General features: G+C 35.5%; 2 protein-coding genes across 3 annotated transcripts; one reads left to right on the top strand and one right to left on the bottom strand.

The window, feature by feature from the left end:
• Positions 1-273: 273 nt before the first annotated feature.
• Positions 274-13,390, bottom strand: poldip2 (DNA polymerase delta interacting protein 2). 2 transcript variants are annotated; one of them, XM_023352049.1, is made up of 11 exons: positions 13,185-13,390; positions 9,147-9,222; positions 8,729-8,826; positions 8,549-8,648; positions 7,746-7,821; positions 6,027-6,134; positions 5,200-5,336; positions 4,262-4,288; positions 4,063-4,188; positions 3,030-3,109; positions 274-1,854 (listed from the first exon to the last, which is right to left on the bottom strand). In XM_023352049.1, exons 1-11 carry the CDS (start codon positions 13,367-13,369, stop codon positions 1,740-1,742), a joined length of 1,128 nt encoding a protein of 375 aa, XP_023207817.1. In that variant the 5' UTR covers positions 13,370-13,390; the 3' UTR covers positions 274-1,739. The 2 variants fall into 2 exon arrangements, with proteins under 2 accessions (XP_023207817.1, XP_005804572.1); XM_005804515.3 differs by having other exon boundaries at positions 9,147-9,228.
• A 782-nt stretch (positions 13,391-14,172) lies between these two features.
• Positions 14,173-18,229, top strand: tmem199 (transmembrane protein 199). The gene is made up of 6 exons (XM_005804516.3): positions 14,173-14,585; positions 14,670-14,743; positions 15,506-15,595; positions 15,689-15,731; positions 15,822-15,934; positions 17,075-18,229. Exons 1-6 carry the CDS (start codon positions 14,402-14,404, stop codon positions 17,168-17,170), a joined length of 600 nt encoding a protein of 199 aa, XP_005804573.1. The 5' UTR covers positions 14,173-14,401; the 3' UTR covers positions 17,171-18,229.
• The last annotated feature ends 1,882 nt before the right edge of the window (positions 18,230-20,111 follow it).

Raw genomic sequence — 20,111 nt, forward strand, 5'->3', positions numbered from 1 at the left:
CTTATGTTTGAACGAGATTTAAATCTATTATTAAGTTGCCTAAAAGTAAGCACGCACATCTCTTGAGGCTCATAAAAACATGGAAACGTTTTACCTGTGGAGTGACTCTACTGACCTCTGGTGGTGATGAACAATAAAACTACTGCTAGCAGAAGTTCAACATTTACAATTCATTTGTTTTTATCCTTTAAACTGAAAAACTTTACATTGTATCCATATTTTCTACACGAGAAAAAGCCTAATCACAGAAAACAAAAACTTACTAGTGATCCAGACATTTTTGAAAAGGTTTATTCCTTTTACTTTTAATTACATCTCTATTTACAGTATTTCAAACATCAGAGTTGCTTCAAATCGCTCACTAAAGTAGAAATGTTAGCTTCTATCTTCACTTTAAGGGGGAAGTGTTAGGCTCATCTCTCGTTCCCTCTCAAAGTTAAAAACACCCAAAGACATCCATCAAATGGTAAACATGTCTCTTAGAACACAAAAGTTCAAACCTGTCCTCCTCTGATGCCGCTTCTCAGGTGCGATTTCTGTTATTCCAAGACTATAAATCCTGGCCTTGAGCAGGAGGGGAGTTACATTTGGCTGTCAAAGCTTGATAACACTAAATCACAGTGGACATCTTCATTTTTCTAATTTAGTGATCATCACCTTCCGCTCCTATGCTGTCCAACAGATAGTGTTTAGATCAGCCCAATTCAAATTTGTACGAAGTATTACAGCTAAATATTTCTTCTGTTGTGTGTCTAATGTTAGACAAACAAGGACAGAATAAAATAGCTGTGAGCAGAAACCTCACCAGGATTCCTGTGAAAGCTAAAAAAACAAGAGAGGACCTATCAAAGGCACGTAAAGGCAGCAACAACAGTTGCAATACAATTCAATTTATCTAATGGCTATTATTAGAAACTTGAAGCCACATTTAACTCCAATATCAACTAATGGAAATCAAAACAATCAGGAATATAACTTATGTTTCTAAAGGAACTAACATGGCTGTGCAACACAAACCCTGTTGGTGGTTCTTTTCCAACTGTGTGAAAGTTACTAGAAAATATTAAATATGTACTTTGGGTTCAATTACTAGAAGTTACTGTGATAGGTTTCTGCTGGTACAGGAATGACAGATCAAGTTAGGATTGTATGCAGTGCATTTCATTATTTTTATGCTTGTTTAGTAGGAAATAATGATGTCCACTGTGCTTCACTGTTGTGTCACTCTTACACAACTCCGAACCAGGTAGGCTGATGCTTATAAAGCATGAGGAGAAGGAAAGGGTCCAAGTAAAATTAATGTTATAACCCCAAAACAGATGACAACATAGAGATGAACAGTTTTCAGCTGGCAAATAAAAAATAACTTACTGGTTCAAATTGAGTCCCTCTCCATTTTCTCAAACCAGAAGCTCAGCAGGAAATCCTCCCACTTACAAGTAGTCGGGTCAGTGTTTCAGTAATTGCCCGTCAGAACCAAATCTGCAGTAATTCTATGTTTGACCCAAGTGTCCGTGTCTCAAGAATGCACAGAACAGCAGAGTGAATTTCCACTCTGTCATTTAATCGATCCCACTCTGCTGCTGGGTGCAGCCTGACAGCCAGAGTTTGGATTATGTCGACACTCCTAAAGTTTCTTTTTGACTGAAATTGACTGAATGCTGAGGCAGGGCTGCAGAGGAAGGACAACTGCAGAGATGACCCAGTCGGGAACTGGCGTGGTGGCCAGCCAGTGCCAGTTAGAATGTGTAGCCAGCAGGGGGCGCTTTGTCATCTTTGTTGCTCTCCAGAGAGAAAGGGGGAATCCTGACGTCAAAGTGGGAGCCATCGGTTCTCTCAATACGAAACGTTCCCCTGGAGAAAAACAACAAGAGTGAATGACTACAGAATCAAACACTTTGTTTATAACGCATTTGTAGACAATCTATAATTCCGGTCAGACACATGGAAACCATTATTGCCAATGACATGAATGCTACATTACTCTTGTTTTAGCCTATTTAAATGGGTCAAATAGATTTTTATGTTCCTGTGTTTGTAATTTTGTTTAATCAAAACATGAATCTCTTGTAAATGAGATCTTGGATCTGCATAGAAGCAGCATTCAGCTTCTATGCACCACAAATCTGGAATAAATTTCCTGAAAACTGCAAAACAGCTGAAACACCGAGTTCCTTTAAATCCAGACTTAAAACACAGCTACTTTTGAAACATTATAAATGAAACATTGATAAATATTCTGACGTGTAATAATGTCACCAGACAAAATGTTATGTGTCTATTGTTGACTGCATCTTCTGACTGTATTTTTGTTTTTTTTACGATTTAAAGCAAACTGCTGAAATGTGCAAATAAACTTGATTGATTGATTGATTGAACTAGACGACTTGTATAAACAAAAAAGGTTAAAATAAATAACTATGAACTTTTATTTTTACCTTCTAACTAAACATGTTTAATATAATGTACAACAAAACACAATGTTAAGACAATAAATAAAAAAAAATTGAAACTAGGGGTCTTTATTGAACCAGTACATTTCCTGTAAGTAGAGAGACAGGAGAACTGGAACACATGCAGCAAACGGCCTCAGACCGGAGATCGAACCACATCAAGGACTTCAACCTCTGACTGCGGGGCAGTAATTTTTTAAACAGATAAACTGCATTGAGTTTATATTTCTTCCAACCCACACAGCATAAAAATAACACAAACTGCTCAAATACATAAACATCCCTTCTGATATTTGGATAAATGTCCTTTAGTAAGTTGCAACTCAACCTGTCATCAACAAACTGTTTGCATCATTCTGGTTGGACATATGACCAATCAATCCATCAAAACCAGTAGAGATCATCTAAATAAGATGGTTTTTGTGGCATGGACTCAGTTTTTAAAACTAGGCCTAGTGCCAAACTTCATTTTCTTTCATCTGATTGTTTGGGTTGAATGGTTGAAACTTGAAAACAACAGGACAATGTATGTGTATGCTGAGACTGCAAATGCAGCGTGTGGAGCAGCGTTCTCACCACATATGACCACTTGGCGCTTGTAGAGACACATGGCTGCTGTACTGGAAGGCTGGCTGCTCTTTAGATAGCACAGGCTCCTGTAAGCACAAACACAGAAACACTGTAAACAGGAAACAATGAAGACACACAGACACACACGCATGCTCTATTTTTATCCATGGTAAATAATAGCTGTACAATAACAGGTTCAGAATAAAAAATAAATAAAAAATTTTTAAAAAACAGCTGACGTTTATTCTGATCTTGAAGAAAACCTCTGGGTTAACCTCTGGGTCTAAACTGAACACTCCCACTTGGTTTAAACACGTTTTAATCATCAAAATTACAGGAAACTATGACTTGAAATATTTCACTATGTGATGAATCTCAATACGAAAGATTCATCATATAGTGAATGAATCAAGTTTCACCTGAAATAAGTGATAAAACCCCCCCGATCTTTTTCAAAATGTACAAATTTTTTGAGGTGTAGCTGTATGAAGACAGCGCTGGTTTTAAACTTCTGTATGCAGAATATGAGCTTCCTGTGTTAAATGCCTGTCAGAGTAGATACAACAGTTAATATTCTTATACTTTTTATAATTTAGCTACATGATTAGAACAGAGCACATTAATCAACATTACCACATTTGTAGCAATGTAAAAATTTGTAGAAATTGGCACAATAACTAAATTTCATCATTTGTCCTAAGTTGGCACAAAAATCAAAAACACAAAATTCACAGGACAGATCAGTGTTACGCCATAACACGGTCTGTGTATAATATTCTGCATGATAAGCAGTAGAAAACAAAATGTAATGAGTGTTTACTTTATATTTTTGTGTCAGCTTATGATTCAGGATCAATATAAATAAATGTCATAGTATTTTTATACCTGCATTACCAATGTAGTTTCTAATTTAATCAGCAGCAGGAGGGCCGTAATTGTCGCTTTTCTGTTTATTTGGACACCGTTTTGCTTTTAAAGAGACCTCTAGGTCAGATACACCTACCCCTTCAAAATAAAAGCACGCTGCTCGGTTACTCACCCTGCCTACGACGCCTCGGCCCCGGACCGTCTCCAGGGTTCCCGACAGGCTGAAGATCCTCCAGTGCCTCTCTCTCAGCTGAACCACCTCGCTACCCAGATTCTCCAGGCGGATACAGTAGCGCCACTGCAGGAAGGCAACACATGTTCAAACTGTTCACTTGAAGCTGTCGTCGTTTCCAACACTGCATGTAACTCACCCAGTACACGTGGGAGTTCTGGGCCTCCTGAGAACCAGAAAAACAAATCATTAGATTTTCAGTAGAAAGAAAACAACAGATCAGTTCCTCCAGGACGTTGCCATGTTTCTTTGTGATTGCTAAGGCATAAAGTTACTGATGTTGTGGCACTGCTTTCTAAACGTTGTGGTCAAAGTTGCACATTTTTTGCCAAAGTTAACAAAGCCAATATTTAAAGTACAAGAACCATTTTCAAGTACATTCTTGAAATAGTTGCCTTAAGTCCCGAGGAGGAGTTAAAGTGCAAACGAATGAACTGAATGTGTCAAACTGAAGGTCTGGTTGCCAAATCTGGCCCAAAATAGCTTTTTACGTGTCCCTAGACTCTAGAAAGTCCCATAAATAGATCCTTAAAGATAAGAGTTGTGTGTTTAATATTATTTCATCAATTTAATCAAAGCAGTTTTCATTTATACGCTGCAAAACTACATCAGTGTGAAAAAATGTGAAACATTATTTCACTTTAATTTATCACTGAATACAGACAGAGCTTTTTATTAATATATTAAGAGTCTCTTAATGGGTTTTATCAATACTTTCTGCCACAACTGGCTCTTTTAAAACATTCATAATCTTGATAAGGTCCAAAATGAAACTGAGTTTGCCAACAGAAAGGGGAAAAAGGTAAAATGTTACATGTTTTCATCTTGCAGGTTCGGTTTTCAAGAGATGTGAAACAGGAAGTTAAATTACAAGAGGGATATGAGGATTGGTCAAAATTAAGTCGAGTTGGTCAGAAAAGAAGGAAATACAGAAAACGTTGCAGTCAGATTAGCAGAGAAGCCACAATGACTGGTGAAAATGGTAAGATTATCGAACGATGAGTTTGATTTAATAATTGCGATCGCAACACCTTGATGAGACTGACATACTGAGGAGCTCTGAGCAGATGGACCCACCCTCATTCCCATGTAGAAGGGGATAACGGTGACCCTGATGTTCTCTGTGGTCTCCCTGTGGACGTCAGACAGCTCCAACCAGGGGTGGTTCTTCTCCTGCCAGGCCTTCAGGGTGTCTCTGGGTGTAAATGGGGGAGCTAAGGTGTGAAGATGACAAAAACACAAATTTACCATTAACTTATTGAAATTTACTTTAGTTTATAACACCTACATGCACAGATTCTAAATCTACAGTCACTAAAACAAACAAGGAGGCGGCCATCAGTTTTCTAGAACAGGAATCTAGGAAAATAAAGTCTGCTTATAATTTTTGATAAATAGCTACTGTAGAAAATGTGTTCTCACGCTTAAAGAACCATCATTTCATTTTTTATTTTATTTGAATATTTGTAGAAAATGTTATAAAACTGAAGTTTCTATATTTTTACCTGATGTCTAATATCAAAGTCAACATTTTAAAAGCTGATTCTGAAGAAGCATATAATTTTCAACCTAATGACAAAAACAAACACCTAAAAATATTACTGGTTGTTTTTGGAGTCATTCAAATCATTGCAATTATTCCATTAAAAAAAATCTGAAAAATTGCTACAACCTGCATTTGTTATTACATCTTTACTTAAATACATTAGTTAGTTGTTTATTTCTTTTTGTCAAATTCATGATGAGCCACTGTAGAAGGTCCAAAGATCCTTGTTATAGAGGAAAAACCTTTACATCTGCTTCTCTTTTCTGATTCAACTCAAAGCTGTCACAGTGATTTAGCATTCAATGTGAACATGAGAGAAGTCTGATGCTGAAAGCAGAAGAAGACAGTGAGTGTTTACATTTTGCCGGGTTGTACATGAGGAAGCGCTCAAACAGTTCATGCTGGATTGGGACCTGCTCTGCTGAGTTGTAAGGCAGGATGTCTTCGTGGCTCACATAGTCCAGACCTGGAGGAGGAACGAACACATGAACACACACGGTCACATGACAGCAACACACAACAGTAGGAAGCCTAAACTTCAGAGCTCCGTTTAAACATGCAAGTAAATTAAATCAAATCACAGATTCAGTCCAACTCCCCTCAATTAATTGCATGGTAGATTAAAGCAAGCTCAATAATTTGTATCAGCATAATTTATTATTTTTTCTTTCTACAAAAAACTGGATGACAAAATGATTCAGTCTGGTGTTTTGGTCTCAACTAGACCTTTTTTTAAGGACAATTTTGTTTACAGAGACTCATAATTCATTTTTTCCCCTGTGTTTGTTTATTTGGATATTTAACATGTCTTCCGATTCCAACGTTAAATTTTAGATTTGTTAGAATTTAAAGGTTATTGATCTTTAAGAATGTGTTCTTGCATTATTATGTCATTACCATTACATTGCTTGAAAATGGTCACAAAACAACAATATTACCGTTTATCGCATTAATTTCTGGGACAATTTACCATCCAGCAAAATTAGTTATCCCGATAGGCCTAGATATCATAGACCATTCTGGGCTTTTGAGTAATAACTTTTAGCCATTAAGCTGCTTCAATATCAGTCTTGTTATCTATAGTTTCCTGACAAAAATTAAAAACACAATGCTAAAAATACTTTAAAATACTGTTGTTAGTTTATAAATCACTGAACGGCTTAGCACCACAATACATTAAAGATCTGCTGTTGTTGTATCAACCTTCCAGACCTCTCAGGTCTTCTGCTTCTGGTCTGCTCTGCACCCCAGAACCAGAACCAAACGAGGAGAAGCAGCTTTCAGCATCTATGCACCACAAATTTGGAACAAACTTCCAGAAAACTGTAAAACAGCTGAAACACTGACTTCTTTTACATCTCAACTAAAAACCCACCTGTTTAGAATTGTATTTGAAATGTAATCAATTACAAATTTATTGATGGAACTTGACTTAATGCTTTGTTTTGATTGTTGATTCTATGTTGCATTGTGTTTCTGTGTTTGTAATGATGTAAAGCACTTTGAAATGCCTTGCTGCTGAAATGTGCTATACAAATAAAATTTGATTGATTGATTGATTGAATGCTAATTTTGCAAAGTGGATGGGCTACTTCACTGCTTTTTTGTATCATCTGAACTTATTTAGACCACTTTAGTTTCCAAATCTGTAACTTTAGGTCAAATAAGTATCCTAGATTAAATATTTATTACTTTGAGCAGTTTATGAACTTTGGTATCTTTATTTTTGTTGACTAGACCCAAGGACCACAGTTTAGCTTTACTTCATATACGGATGAAACAGGGAGTAAAATGGTTTGACTTTTTAAGTTAATTACAATTTTTATTAATATTCAGCAAGTCAAAACCAAAATAAAACATGCACAAATATTAAATGAAATGTGCAAGTTGGCAAATTATAGAAAATGATGTCGAAAGGACAGTATTTACAAGGTGCTAAAAGAATTTTGTTGCTTTGTTGAAGAAATAATCAAACAGCTAATACATATAAAAACAAATCCTACCTTTTCAACCCTGTTTAAAACATTATATTAGAAATATGTAAGTCAGATCCTTGAGTGTCAGTATTGCTGGTTACCTGGGATGGCGTACAAGGCTCTGCTGTCGTCATGATTGGCCAGAAATGTCACTGCCTCAGTCTGAGACCTCTGAGACTGTCGAACACAGAACAAATTTACAACTATACACTTTGAAAAATACCTGCGACAATAACATTAAATCTAACGCACAACAACAATGTGTCACAGCTACAAAGATGTCTAATGTGATTTAACTTTCAGAACAATAATAAAAAGCATTTAAATAATGGTTATTAATTTAAGGTTATTCACTGATCAGCAAATATTCTTCATCAAAAACAGCTTTCTGAATCTATTAAAATGCATAAAAATATCTATTTTAACTGACGACCATCATTCGCCCAAACATCTTCTAGCTGTAAACTTATCAATAAGATTCTGCAGCTAAACAGCAGTAAGAAAGGCACCAGTATTATTAATGTTCTTATGTATAGTTGCAGTTAATTTACATTATGTGTTAATAATTTAATGATGCACTGAATGCATGTGGAGAAAATCCTTAGTGTTTTAACCTGAAGCAAGATCCGTTCTGTTAGCTTATTTTGTGTAAGAGCTGAAAGAAATACCTCTGGTTCATTATTTAAATGTAGATCAACAAAGAATATTTTTTAGATTAACTAAAAGAACCAATTTTTCTTGACAATATTATAATTGTCTTAGAGAAATGACCAAACAAATCTTGGTGTCTTTACCCAAAACAATTTGACAATTCCTGTTTGGACTCAATATTCTTCAATACACAAAGTTTTACTTAAAAACAAACAGCAGCAGCTACAGGCTGAACAAAATGGCTGCTACTTACTATGTGAGGGCAGTCCCTGGTGTCAATGAGGACCTGGTAGTAGGTGTGAGTCTTCCCCTTCACCTCCTTAGAGCCGTGGGCTCCGGGCGGCTCGGGTTTGCTGCGGGAGGAAATTTTATTTCAATAACCTCTCAAACAAAGCTACCAAACTTTAAGAGCAAGTCTGAAATGCGGGGTTACCTGTCGGACACCGGAGGAGTGATGTCCCGGTCATAGAGGCGGGCGTGCCACGGAAACAAGACAATGCCTCTATAGCCAAATACACTGTGGAGAAATAGCTGAGAAGACAACAACAACAAGGAAAGAAAAATAGATCAATCCCTGAGATACAGCATAGATTAGATGGGATTACACATGCAAAAACAAGACTGACAGATTTATTTATAAAAAAATGTTTGAAGTGTAATGAAGAGATCTTCATTACTGGTACCATCTTTACTTAAGTAACTTTTAAGAGCACCTTTGCACTTTAAACATGGATTTGCACATCAATAACAATGTGTGTACAAGTTTTAACTATTCAATGCTCTAAATCCAGCCACTAATGGCCGCCATGTCAAGCTACGCGCTCTGCTGGAGGATCATCAGAAAGCCTTACCTGTCCTGTTTCATATTTCCCATGCTGCTTCACTGCTTCAAACACACCGACAGGCTCCAAAATCTTTCCTTCAGGCCTGTTCCTGCCAAAATACAGGCAACACAGTTACACACACAAATAGACACAAACACGCAGCTACGAGTCAGTCGGTATTAACCACAAAACACAAGGTGTGGTAAAAACAACCACTGATTCGTAAAGAAAAAGGCCCAATCCCAACCCCAGCCCTGACAGAAACACCAGAGTGTGTATCTTCAACACACAACGCTCGAACAGTGATGATGACGATAACAGCTGGTCACTTCGAGTGAATAACACTCACACTTGTGAAAGCTAATCTTCACAGCACAGATGAAGGGGCGGATTAATGATTGGGATATATGGACGAGAGGATTTAATATCACGCAGTAAGTTGCTTTCAGGTTTTGGCTTTTGACTATTGCAAAAACAATCACCACAAGGTAACTGGATTTTGCTGTGAGAAATACGGTTATAAAAACGAGCCAAGCTCCAAATCAATGATTTTAATCTTAAATGAAAGGATAAACATTAAATACTGCCAGAAAATATGTTAAGATGTATTATTATTTTAAGATATTAGAGAGGAGTACAACAAAAAAAAAGGAAGTATGAAACGACATATTTTTCTGGGTAGGTGGAAGGGCTGAAACAATTAATCAAATAAATTTTGATGAATTATTAAAGTAATTAATCTAGTAATCAGTTGTTAACAGGAGTATACGGACTCAAAAAAAGCCATTTGCTGAAAAAACAACATATTCAGAGCAGTAATTAAACCAAAACTGTAGAAAAAATAATAATTTTGCATTTCAGATTAAAAAAAACTTTTTGTCTGTAAATATGTTGAACGTAGAACTCCTAAAGTGGCATAGTTTTAGTTTCAAATCCTATAAAAAATCCTCTAAGCATATTTGCTATCCAATTTTTTATCCGTTAATCCAAAAATAACCAACACTGTATTGATGTTAAGATCAGCAGAAAGGGGGCTCTCACATGTTAATAATCGAAGTTTTTGAAAACTTTATCCACATATAATAAAGTTTGTGGTTGTAATGTAATAAAATGTGTGTTTTATGTGTTTGTTGAATCCTGTCTCACCCCTGAGAGCCACAAACATCCGTTTGCTATATTTAAGTTTCTCTAGGCTAAAGGTCAGCTGCTAAACCTTTGAGTGACGTGCAAAACTAAACACCAACTGCTATTTATTGCGTGTAAACAATAACCAATAAAGAGTCTAGAAAATATGTGTACTTTTAAACAAGAAAAAAATGATTTATTATAAGAAAGTTTAAGATTTAACAACAATTAACGGATCCAATAACCGATGCAAAATGCGCTGGAATGACCTCATGCACTGAAACATATCCCATCTTTTAAAAAACAAATGCCACGACACTAACCCCCATAAATTCACCTTGTAAGCTAACAAAAATATGACAGCAGTAAAGGGTAACTAAAAACTGGAGAACTGTTGCTATTGCAGAATCAGAGGGGGCTCAAGCCCACCCACATCTCCTGGTGATGTATAAAGTTAACAGGATCCCTCTTCGTTCGATTTCGAGAATCATTTCTGGCTACACCGACTGACTTTTCTGGAAAAACACCAATTTCCTTAAACTAACAAGTCACAACTGCAGCTCTGAGCTCCCAGAAGCAGCGCCAACCCCATCAAAACCTGTTCAGGAAGCAAAACGGTCAAAGTCAAAATGAGTGTGCCAACGTTTCTATTAATAGTTAGTAAGCCTGGATCACATGACCGGATTAAGAGAGGCAAAAGACACAAAAATGTGCTGGGTCATGGTTTGTTAGGATAGCTTCATGTGTTATCTGGTCAAAACAACACAAACACACAAGATGAAAGTTGAAGTTAAAACACTCACTCTAGCCAATACCAGCAGTTCTCACTGTGGAACAGCTTTTACAGAAATAAGCAACATTTTTCTGACTTTTAAAGGCAATTTTGTTTTAAAATAACATGAGCAGAGTCAAGAACATCAATCTCCATTTCTACAGCCCAACATTTCCTTTACCCCTCTTACTAAAATTTCTTCAATGCAAAATATTCCTTTTTGTAGAGAAACCTCAAACTGAAATCTGATCTTGAGAACGTTTGCACAAGCAAGCAGACTTCAACATGTTTCATAACAAAGAAAGTCTGTGGTAAGTATCTGTGGTTTAATTACATAACTCAGAGAGGCAACAGTTTGTTGCATCTTTTCTGCAAATCAGAAAGCTTTTGAAAGCTTTTACAGCTGTCATAACGAGGATAGCTCGTTGTGAGATGTGTTGTGAGGATTATCAGAGGATGACAGGATGTCCTCTGCAGTGTAATGTTTGTTTTATTGTTTCCGGAGCTGACTGTGTCTGATAATGGTCAATTCAGCAGTTAATCCATTCACTATTTTGCATCCCAAACTTTGTTTTCAAAACACACCCTGTTCCGATTAAATTGGCTCTTATCTCTCGATTCGTGACATATGATGGATTATAGTCCTGATTAAACCAAAACAACAGAGTGACCTTCTCAGCATAGATATGATTTCCTTACAGTTCACAATTAGTAGATTATAGAAAGGTATTTTCTATAATCTACTAATTATAGAAATGTTCCACTACAAACTGATGCCTTTTGCATTTGATAAAAACAGAAAAATCTCCAAAGGTACTACAGTGCTTTGCAGTACATTCATTCGTTTTTAACAGGTTTTGCACACATATAATGTTGAACACAAACATTTTCAGAGAGCCATCAGGTGTTTTATAGGGTACAATCTTTAGTTTCCTTGTGCTGGCGTAGTGAAGAAAACATCTGCATATCCTCACAAGCATTAAATGTTATCAGACATTTTATATTCTAAATGACATCATAAAAAACAACTTGAGTTGCATTATTAACAAGGTAGTGCTGGTGACTGACCATATTTGATGTTTCAGGGGTATTCAAGTCAGTTGTCTATCTTCCCAGTATTGACCTATCACTCTTAAAAGTTCTCCGTTTTGCCTGGATTTGCCAGAATGCACAAGTCTCAACAAGGGAAAATCCTAACAAACATTACCAGGCACTTCACTGGTATTTGTGAAATCATCATAGTCATAATTTACTATAAAATATATTGCGAGGGAAGCAGAGATTTAAATTAATATCAACAAGGTAGCAATTATGGTTGCTACTTTGTTTGTTTTTAAAATACATAATTGCTAACGTATTTAAAAATAAACACACAAAAACAAACATCATCAAAATACAAAAGGCATTATTTACATGCCTAAAACGGTTTTCTTCCCATTACAATTAACTGGCCTTTACTAAATAGATTTAGGATATTATTAAGGCTCCAGAAAAGCTTCTTAGAGGCTAAGCTAATCAAGTGGCCACTGACGACATTGTCTCAATGTGGAAGCGGTGTGTTTGCCAAAGTTAAACAGACAAACAACCAACTGACTTAAACGTTTTTAAAGTAAATATGCAACAATAACACTGTGGAAAGTTGACTGAAAGTTTGCACAACTTATTATAATCACATTAAACGTGTTTTGTTGTTTGCTGATAGGAAAAACAACAGTGGATTTGCAATCCGGACTCCACTTAACAATTAAGTTTAGCAGAATGCATCTGCAGCTTTTTAAAAAATTCTTCCAGATTGCATTCAACTCACAACTTTTCTAGAGAAGATGACTTCATAAAATATGTGGGGGTGTTGTTCATGATATCCAGCATTCAATGATTTGACTTAGCAGGCTGGAGGCGCTTGGATCAGGCAGTTGTTGCTCAACCCATGCTGGCTGCTTGACTAGCTAGCATGAACTGGACGATCAGCAGATTTCTTGTTTTCTAACGCCGAATATTATCCCTTATAGTACACCTAGCGTACATAATATCCAAAAGTCTGCTCTGCGAGAATGACCAAAGCTTTGCTTTTCTGGGGCCAGATAAGTAAGCTTGACGGACCTAGCTACAGCCTCTCGTGTGTGTATGTGTGTGTGTTAGCTTTGACAGAAGGACGCTATGTCTCTTACCGTGACGACATAAACCTCTTTTGTTGAATACCGCCAAGCAGCCCGCAGGCTCGGCATTGTAACCGTGGCTTGTACACCTCAAAGCTGATGTTAATGTCAGTGACACTCAGTATTCTATGGGAGTGTTTTCTGCTGTATTTGCTGACACCGCTAAGCAGCCCTCTACGTAGTGCACAGGCGGCCATCTTTCCTTTCTGCCTGAGCGATCGTACGCGCACACAAACCGGGATGCTGCCTTCACGGAACGTTCATAAAGTGGCAGTAACGAGATTCTGGCCGCTAAACTCTGCATTCCGCATATATTTTTTTTATTATTTTGCTTCTTGAGGCAGTTATAAATTGCTCATATTGATACACTGAAGAAAAACTGATTGGCTTATATGAATTTACGCAACTATGCACAAACTTGTCAGAAAGGAGTTTCCGGTAAACGAGCGAACCATGAATGCGCCAACAATGTTAACGTGTAACGTAACGAACAAAATTCGTGGTGATAAAAATGGTATTTCTGACATTATTAACAAAACATAGCAAAAAAAGTTTATTTCCAAAACCCAAGAAGGTTCTATATTTAAAATATATTAAAAAATAAATAAAACTTGTCACGTGGGTCTGAGTGTTGCTGCGTTCCAGTTGTACTCAGAACTTGGAAATTCCGACTTCCCAGTGGGAAAAATCATCTGGAAAGCCTTCAGAAGTCAGATTTCCCACGGATAAATTGGGAGTACCTCCTGCTATCCCCAGTTACGTATTGTAAGACATGCTTTGCGTTTTAATATGGCCGCTTCTCGCATCAGCAGTAGTAAGACGTGGTAGAAACACGATTACTTTACAAAGCCCGCATGTAAGAGTGCGTCTAAAATCAGTGCTACATGTAGCATCCACAACTATAAACTGGACTTATAAGAGGTACTGCAAATGTCTATGAGCATCGCTATGTTGAAATTCCGCTTTAACTGACGTCAAACCCAGGTTGGAGCTCAGACTTCCGAGGTAACTAGAACGCAACATGTGTCACAAGACAAACATGGCCGCGTATATTTTTATAACATCGAGCTCCTAGTATTCGACGAAAGCCAACATTGAATGACCTCAATTGTTAATACAAACTGCGCGTCTCCTGGCACTTTGTACGTAATTCAGAGCAGGACTGAGGATTTACACAGCTGTGTCGTTTAGCGATCCTCTTCTTAGTCTTTATTAGCTTCATTAACATTATGGCATCTTCATTTGTTGTTGGAGACAAATTCAGAAGTCGGGTGACAAAGTTGCTGGGAACCCCGGACTCATCCCTGCCTGAAGGACTTAAAGAAGAACTGAAGGAGATCCTGAAAAAAACACAGCCAACAGTCCTGCCTTTCAGCACAGCAAGGAAACTGAAGAAACACCTTCAGGATAAAGGTGAACGGAAACACGACTGTGGTGCTCAGTAATAATATTACATCCTTTAGTGCACATTAAGTAACTCTTTATGGTATTTTTAAGGCCATCCTTTCTATCTTCATCAATTACTGGAAGACAGCTCACTGCACCTGCCTGAAGTCGTGAAGCCTCCCAGAGTAAGAGCATTACTCTACATAACATTAACTACACCTGGCCAACACTACATAATTAATATTTGTTGGAATATTATTCCGTATGTTTTGTATGTTATTGCTTCAGGGCCACACATTGATGACAGATATAGCAGTGGCTAACATGCAGCTCATATTCCACATCTTAAACCAATAACATTTTAGCACCTCCCTTTCAAAAAGTAAGACCATGCACGTCTCTATGGGCCTTACAAGATGATTAAAAGTAAAGAAAGAAGTAAGAAAAAATTATTATATTGAAATAAGTTACATTAAAATATAGGCTTTTGTATTACATACATTTCACATCTAAGAACCAATTACAAATAAAATGACCAAATACTCCATTGTGGCATAACAGCAGGAGGTTCTTTAAACCTAACTTGCCAATACCATTTTTTTTTATTTTGTAAGTTACTAATATTGGGGTGAGTATTGTTAACCACATTGGTTTCAGTCACTAAGAATGAAGTCCTGAGGAGCTCCATATTTGATCTTTGTTTGCTGATATTTACAGTTTTTCACAAAGTATCTTCAGCCTGCAAAGTAAAATTAAACTGTTTCACCACAGCATTAATAAATCCTAACTACTTTTCTAAACTATCATTCAGTGTATTATAATCAACTGTATCAAATATGGCAATAAGATCTGCCAAGATGTAAATTAAAGCACAGAGACTTTAATTAAAAACTAGTTTCATTATTGTCTTAATGAAATTAAAGTCTGACTTTTGGTTCTTATTTCAGAATCCTGAGTTAGTGGCCCGTCTTGAGAAGATCAAAGCAAAACTGGCTAATGAGGAATACAACAGGATGACGCGTAATGTCAACACTCAGGTGCATGTTAAGATTGTATGGATGAGAAAACGCAATGCTGAACTAAGCCTGCATCCAAGTTCTTATCAAAAATATTTCTGTTTTTATTGTTAGGAAATTAACCGAAATGGTACACTTGCAGATTTTGGTCAGCAAGGTCAGTGTGTGACACATTCTTTCTTTTTCATGTTGGTAACAGGCTTTAAACTGTGTGACTTGAACTGGTTTTATTCCCTTTTCTCCTCAGTGCGCTCGGTAAAAGCAGTGGTGGTGACTGTTTTCAACTTCCTGGTGACTTTAGTTGCTGCTTTTGCTTGCTCCTACATGGGAAGCCAGTATTTATTTACTGAAACCGCAGCGGTAAGGGAACATTCAGTCTTACATGAATTCTAATCTATTGTAGCTATTGCATTTTCTTTAATAACAGTGTAGATTTAAATAATTTTTAACAAAAAAAAAATTCTGGAAATTGTGGTGTGCATGTTTATTTATACCCCTTTACTCTGATACCACCAAATGATACCAATTATTTTGATGATTAATTAATTTAATTGGATAAAACATTGACAAATTTTGCAGATTTTTTTATTCAATAATTTTTTTATACAATAATAGAAATACATTGCGTTATACACATAAACAAATTATTCAAGGTAAGGTAATTTCATTTAGCACATTTTCAGCAACAAGGCAGTTCAAAGTGCTTTACATGAATTAGAAGAAAAAGCAAGTGAAACAACAAACCAAAAGAAAGACAAAAAGGTAAAAGTATAAAACTACATATTGGTTCCCCATGTTTAATAAGAATAAGTAGTACATAATTTATAAACTAGTGGGTGTTTCTCTGGATTCTTGTTCTGATAAAAACTAGAGTTTGGTTCTCTATGTTTGATCTATAATGTTGAACAAACATACAATTCTAGAACAAACTGTCTATGTTTGTTCTAGATTTGGAAACTAGAAGTAGCTTCTCTAGGTTTCAATTCCTTTTTTAAATAAGAAAACATTTTATTGCTTAAAATGCAAAATCATTTAGTGTAAGCATTTAGTGCATCATTTGTTTCAAAGGATGCATCTGGAGCTTAAAAATAATTCTTACATCAACATGTGAAAAAGTAAACCTTTTGCTTGACTGAACGTTGATACAGTATAATGCTAATATGTTGATTTAGTATACGTTTTTGCTCAAACATTTTTTACTCATGAACCTGGCAAAAATAGTTTATTATTTTCCTTCAAATTCACAATTATTAAATTTTTGTATTGGTCTGTCACATTAAATTGAAATAAATTGAAGTTTGTTGTTGTAATCTGACAAATTGTGAAATATTTACATGTGAATAGTTCAATCAGGCCCAACCTTTATGCTAATAATTTCCTCGGTTTAACAAAACATTTCAGCTGTTTATACTAGAAACTACATTTACTCATGTTCTTTTGTTATTGAGTTAAATTTGTCCCTAACAGGCATCTGTTAACTATTATTTGTGTTTGTTTCAGAGGGTGATATCAGCTGTGATTGCTGCATCTGTAGTTGGACTGGCTGAGCTCTATGTCCTGGTCCGGACCATGGAGGGAGAACTAGGGGAACCATAGCAACTGTAAAAAAAAAAAAACAACATACAGATGTTTAGATTTTTGTCTTTTTTAATTCTATTTATTTTAAATTCATTTGTTGAATTTTCTACAGTCAAACATAATTCTGAGTTTTATGACGTTACTTACATTCTTCACTTATTTGTTATTCCAAACTTTTTGTTTTTCTATCCTGTTGATGTTGTTTTTGTTCAATTGTTTTCAAACACAATCATATCTAATACATTTTTTTAAGACTCAATAAAACTAGAAGTTATTTTTTTCCAACTACAGAAAAAGTTGAAAATAGATGTAAAGTATTGTATTTTCTTTAATTCAGGTTGATGTTTAAATCATTAATTGGCTGTAATATCAGATTTTTAAACCTCGATGATCAACAACATACATCTAATTTAAAATCTGATCAGTTTTTTCCTGATCTCTTCTCCAGATATGAATTCATGTTTTTGTAAACCACACCACTCTTGTCAAGTCCTGATATATCAGTGGATGGATTAAAAGATGTAACCACATCTGGAATACAATAAAGTATCCTCCTAAGATCTGAGATTTGACACCCGGATTAAAGGTTTATTGAAAGATTATTTGGTATTAAAGATGATTATGATATAGAGCGATCTGTGTCCAGCTCTCCTGTCTGTCATGTTTGCCTCAGTATTATACCCCTCTCATGTAATATTTCAAAACTTAAATCCATGCCAAATTACTCAGCCTGTAAGCTGATAGACCTTGAGCTCTGGCTTTAATTTAGTTCTTATTTTTCTTTTTTCATTTCCTCTTGTTCATCTAAACCCTCTGATTCTTAGAATACAGAGAGTTATGGAAAATATTTTGATATAGGAAAATAATTATTCCTGTCATCATATCTTACCCCAAGTAATCATTTTAATCGGCATTACTTTGGAAGGATAATACTCATGGGTCACAGCAGTTAAACATGTCATGCAGAAAAACACAAGCCTGCATCTGGGAGGACAAAACTTCGCTTAAGGTTCACTTGAAGGTGGATCAAATGGTTTTATATATTCTAAATATACAAATAAACATTTAGAATAAACAGATTTATGTTTGTTTGCTGCTTGTTGTTGCTTTTAATCAGCCCACGTCCACATTCAAAGACACTACTAGCAAAGATGTATAAAAAAAATCCCTAGACTAATGTGTCTGTTTGGATTAGTTTAATGTTACCTAAACTGTTTTTAAGTTCCTGCATATTGTGGATGATTGAGAATGTTTTTTTTTCATAAAGTAAAATTGGCCATTTAATTAATCTGGCATTATTATTGATGTTCAGCTGTATAAAAAAACTGTCAAGTAATTGTGTAAATTAGTTTTGGTTGAAGGCCTTTTTTATCAGCTGAAAATAATTTAAAAATCTTCATATTTTCATGACATTATTTTAAGCCATTATGCATTTTACTATGTACTACTACATTACTGAGCTTAAAGCAGGTTAAGCAGTTACAGTTTCATCAGCTACACCAATAGGACACTAACGTTTAAGCAGAACAATGTTATTCAAATAATATAAGTGTTACTGAGCTGTAAACTGCATGTAAATTGTACGTATTTATTTTTCTTATGTTGAGCTGTTGGCACAAAATTCATTAAGTTTTGACAAAAAGGATTAAAGATGTTTTGTGTTTTCTGACATGTTTGAAATAAATCTCTAATAATCCAATCTGATTTAATGCAATAGTCAGAAAATTCTATCCAACTTTTTTCAATTGGTAGTTGAAAACAAAAACACTGGTGTGCTCTAGGACTGTAATATTTGTCAGATTTGAACATGAGGTGTGTTGCTTTTGACATTTTATATTTTACTTTATGTTACCAGACAGATTTTACATTAAATTATTAATTGACTCCACAAGCAAGAACAATAGCTAAACTCAGCTTTTCAAAAATAAAATAACACTGGCTAGTCAGTTAGCTAGTTAGCTAACTAGCAGATTAGCTAGCTGGCTAGTTCATCAAATAATAACCAAACAGTTAGCAAAACAGTTAACCAAAAATAGTCAAATTGCTAGCCTGTTAGTTAGCCAGTTAGCGAACTAACTCAAACCCGATTTAATAAAGGTGGGGTTTACTTTGTCACAAACAAAATAACCATTCTCCATACTGTGGTTGACTTAGTCTGATGTGAAATGTAGCTCAATAATCTGAACATTTAATGCTTCATCCCTGCTATACACAGGAATTCTGGAGTCAAAAAAGTTCAGTAAGGCTCAAACCTGGTTTAATAAATTACTACATGTGTAAAACCAAAAATACTTAGCTTCAGACAAACATTACAATGTAGGTGTGGGATAATATCCTAATTTTTTTTTAATATTAATTACAAAACAGCATGACAACCTGACAGACAACAACAACAGCAGTACTATTTAACAATCTGGTATAAAATCAGCAGGCAAGAAGGATAGAAACAAAAAAACAAACTTGGCGGTTTTAGATTATATTAATAATCTATTACTATTATTTCAGTAATAGATTATTCTGTCCGTTTCATTGATGTTTAATCGATTAATCAGATTAAAAAATATTTAACCATTTAAGTCTTATAAAAGCAATTTTAGAAATACATGATAAGATGCAAATAAACATGAATCCATTCATTTTTAAATAAGAAAATAAACATTTTATTGCCTAAAATGCAATAAAATAAGTGTATTTTCATTTATTGCATGCTTGATCATTTGTAGCTAAGGATGCATGTGCACCTGAAAAATATTTCTGCTTAACTTAAAATCTCCACAGTGTAGAGCTGATCTAATAATTAGATGTCAGATGAATTTTATATACAGAATTTGAACCCAGTGACGCTGTGCCACTCGAGGAGATTAGCACATTCACAGACAAAGGTGGGGGGGATTTTAATGCAAAATGTGTATATTTTTTGTACAGTTTTGGCTTAATACCTGTGTTTCTCTTTCAGCAA

The sequence above is a fragment of the Xiphophorus maculatus genome, chromosome 18, assembly GCF_002775205.1.
Source record: "Xiphophorus maculatus strain JP 163 A chromosome 18, X_maculatus-5.0-male, whole genome shotgun sequence".
NCBI lineage: Eukaryota > Metazoa > Chordata > Actinopteri > Cyprinodontiformes > Poeciliidae > Xiphophorus > Xiphophorus maculatus.

Bases quoted from the DNA above. Each gene is read 5' to 3' on its own strand.
- tmem199 (XM_005804516.3), top strand. From the start codon at position 14,402: ATGGCATCTTCATTTGTTGTTGGAGACAAATTCAGAAGTCGGGTGACA. The intron at 14,586-14,669 runs GTGAACGGAAAC...GGTATTTTTAAG, and splicing joins GAAACACCTTCAGGATAAAG to GCCATCCTTTCTATCTTCAT. The intron at 15,935-17,074 runs GTAAGGGAACAT...TGTTTGTTTCAG, and splicing joins TATTTACTGAAACCGCAGCG to AGGGTGATATCAGCTGTGAT.
- poldip2 (XM_005804515.3), bottom strand. From the start codon at position 13,369: ATGGCCGCCTGTGCACTACGTAGAGGGCTGCTTAGCGGTGTCAGCAAA. The intron at 9,229-13,184 runs GTAAGAGACATA...GTATTTTGGCAG, and splicing joins AAGAGGTTTATGTCGTCACG to GAACAGGCCTGAAGGAAAGA. The intron at 6,135-7,745 runs GTAACCAGCAAT...TTCCTCCTCCAG, and splicing joins AGCCTTGTACGCCATCCCAG to GTCTGGACTATGTGAGCCAC.